Source organism: Elephantulus edwardii, unplaced genomic scaffold (assembly GCF_000299155.1).
Source record: "Elephantulus edwardii isolate Elephantulus edwardi_28Jun2011 unplaced genomic scaffold, EleEdw1.0 scaffold00059, whole genome shotgun sequence".
Taxonomy (NCBI): Eukaryota; Metazoa; Chordata; class Mammalia; order Macroscelidea; family Macroscelididae; genus Elephantulus; species Elephantulus edwardii.
Genome location: NW_006399809.1, coordinates 4,552,287 through 4,555,679, shown reverse-complemented (window position 1 = coordinate 4,555,679; position 3,393 = coordinate 4,552,287). Strand labels below are relative to the sequence as shown.

The 3,393-nt window shown below is 34.7% G+C and overlaps 1 protein-coding gene across 1 annotated transcript in view; it reads left to right on the top strand.

Moving 5' to 3' along the window:
* Positions 1-2,542, top strand: part of RALA (v-ral simian leukemia viral oncogene homolog A (ras related)) — a 20,229-nt gene extending 17,687 nt beyond the window's left edge. Inside the window, exon 4 of the mRNA XM_006887580.1 lies at positions 2,420-2,542. Within this exon, the coding sequence (XP_006887642.1) occupies positions 2,420-2,542 (123 nt within the window). The remainder of the gene's footprint in view (positions 1-2,419) is intronic.
* The last annotated feature ends 851 nt before the right edge of the window (positions 2,543-3,393 follow it).

Genomic DNA, 3,393 nt, shown 5'->3' with positions numbered 1-3,393 from the left:
TTTCATTCATATACATTGTGTTTCATGAAATCATTCATATGCATTCTGGTTTTTTTTATTGGTTTGCTTGCAGAGTTTTGGTTTTTATCTTTAAATTTTATTTTATTGATATTTAATGAAAGTTTACAGAAAACTTGGATTTCCATTCGTTCATTGTTGCACATTCATTGTTGCACATTTTTGCCCTGCCCCCCAGTTCGTTTTTCTCTTTAAAAAGATTCTTTCATTGTTGCACAATTTCCTCCCTCCCTACTGCCCCCAAGTCCACTTTGTGATGCGCCTCTTATTCTAGACTATTGTCATGCAAATAATACCTAATTATATGTTTCTTTTAGACAGTTCTTTTCCTCATCTATTTAAATTCAGTGTTCTTTATTTATCCACTCTTTTCTTCTTTTCCCCCCAACCTCCATGTCAGTCCTGTAACAGTGGCATTATGCAATATTTGTCCTTTTGTGACTGAGATATTCACTCAGCATAGTGTCCTCCAGGGTCACTAATTTTTTATAATTTTTATTAGTTCCTTTTTCTGTGCTGTATAGTATTCCATTGTCTCAGGGCCTTTTGTTCATAGGGTTGCTGTGAGTCATGCTCAACTCACAGGCAGTCAACAACAACATAGCACAATATATCACAGCTTCCCTATCCGTTCATTTGTTGATGGGCACTCGGCTTGCTTCCATCTCTTTGCTATTATGAACAGCGCAGCAATAAATATGGGTATGCATCGACCTCATTATTCTTTCACACTTCGGGTAGGTCTTTGACAGCATATTTTCCCAATGCAAACACATCTTTTGATTTCTTGACTGTTGCTTCTATGGGTGTAGATTGTGAATCAAAGTAAAATGAAATGTTGGCAACTTAATTCATTTTTCCATTTATTATGATGTTGCCTATCGAGTCCAGTGGTGAGTTTTTTATATTTTTTGCTATTGAGATAATACAGTTAAGTGCTTCAAGTCACTGTCTCTTACTGCAGGTAAGATTGAGTCATCTGTGTAATGCAGGTTGTTGATGAATCTTCCTCCAATCTTGATGCCACATTCTTCATATAGTCCAACTTCTTAAGTGATTTGCAAAGTGTACAAATTGAATAGGTTTGGGAAAAGGATATAATCCTGATGCACACCTTTCTGATTTTAAACCATACATTGGTTTGTTCCCTTGTTCTGTTCAGGCAACTGCATCTTGGTCTATACATAGATTTCGCATGAGCACAATTAAGTGTTCTAGGATTCTCATTCTTCCCAGTGTTACCCATAGTTTTTTTATGATCCACACAAGCATTTGTCTTTGCATAGTCAATGAAACAGAAGTAAACATCTTTCTGGTATTTTCTGTTTTCAGCCAACACCCTTTTGACATCAGCAATGAAATCCCACCTGCCACTCTTCTCTGAATCCAGCTTGAATTTTTGGCAATCCCTTGTTACATTACTGAATGTTATTACTTCACCAATTTACCTTACAGTTAGGTTCATTCATTTTTATTTGTATTTTAATTTTTAGTTATTATATTTTAGTATGTAAAACATTTCTGTTTCCCAGGTAGGAACTGTGTGACAAGATAGAATCAGGGACACCTCATTGTTCTCTCTATTCCTTCCTCGTGAAAATAAAATGTATTAGTAGTTTTCAGTTTATTCTTCCAGTATCTCTTTTTGCAAGTGCAAGCAGTCACATAGGTATTCCTGTTCTCTACACACAAGTAGCCCTCTGTCTATGTATACTACTTTGCAGAGCTGTGACATGGTAGAATAGACACATCAGTTATTACACCAATTGTTTACTTAAAGCATTTGTCATTGTTTTATTTTATTCTAAGAGGGTTTGTTTTTCATCTTAAAATAATAAAATAATGAAATTTTTAAATTTCATGGTGAAAAACTGTAGATCTTACAAGTTATGCATCCATTTATCACATGCACTCATCTCTGTGTGTTCAGTGTGAGTGCTGTTTCCAGCCCTTCCTGTGTGCGTGCCAACATTTGTTAATGAAATTTTATTTTAATTATTATGCAAGTGTTGATTCTAAATTTTATTAAACAGATTACACAAATTATTGAATAACTGTGCTAGCAGAATGACTCAAACGAAATTCATTACCTTTTCTCTTTGGAGCTTTAATAATTTTAGAGGACTTTTTTTTTTAATCCTAAAAATAGGGCTGGAAAGGTCTGATTGTATTATATGAACATTTTCAGCCAAAAAGTATAATTCAGAAAATGCCCAGTTTGCCTGTTTTCTCAAAATACTTGAAGTTGCAAATTCTAGTGTTATGCTTTTCTGGTATGTCCCAAACAAGAACTCTGTTTTGGCGGGGGAGAGTTAACTAGCATACTATATCTTAACTGCTATAATTTGAGTAGTTCATATTTCCTCTGCTTGTTTAATTTAAACATGTCTCTCTTTTCTAGGTATTTTTTGATTTAATGAGGGAAATTCGAGCCAGAAAGATGGAAGACAGCAAAGAAAAGAATGGAAAAAAGAAGAGGAAAAGTTTAGCCAAGAGAATCAGAGAAAGATGCTGTATTTTATAATTAGAGCCCAAACTCCTTTCTTATCTTGACCATACTAATAAATATAATTTATAAACATTGCCATTGAAGGCTCAATTGACTGAAATCACTTTAGCATTTTGGAAATTGTTATATATCACTAAAAGCATGAATTGGAACTGCACTGAAAGTCAAATTTACTTATAAAAGAAATTAGTGTGGCTTCATGAAGAAGCAAAGTTCAACCTATTTCATAATTGCCTACATTTATCACGGTCCTGAATGTAATGTGTGAGCTTGTGTCTCGAGGGCAGTCTCTCTTGAACTGTTAAATGAAGAGGTGTGATGGGAGGTCGGGAGTGGGAGTAAAGTCTACTTCCTCTGGCTTATTATAAATCTTAAATTTTTTATTAAAATGTCATGGTCTTCTACTGCCTTGAAAAATGACAATTGTGAACATGATAGCTAATCTGTACCACTGTTTTTAGCCATTGTTATGCAAAATATAGAAGAAAAAAGTGATGGCAAAAGTTGTTTCATATTGTAAAATTGAGAGTAATTCATCTGTGCGCCTGTATTGATTACCTGGTGATTAAGTTAGAAAAGTGGTGTAAATGTGTACATGAAAAAGTTTGGAATATGCCTTAATTTAAAAACCGATAAATACTCGGTTGCATTATTCTGGGTGTGTCCTCCATGGCTCCATGGGCCTATCATCCCATGTGTTCTGGTGTTCTGGTGAGAGAATATACGCTTCCAATAGAGTACAGCTTTTGTATAGAAGACTCTTGAGGGATAACTGTCTGCTAGGAGTCTGTCCAAATTTTAAATGTGTGCCATACTCTGGTTCTTGAAAATCACGTTCCAGAGCTCCATGATTGGTTTTATTAAAC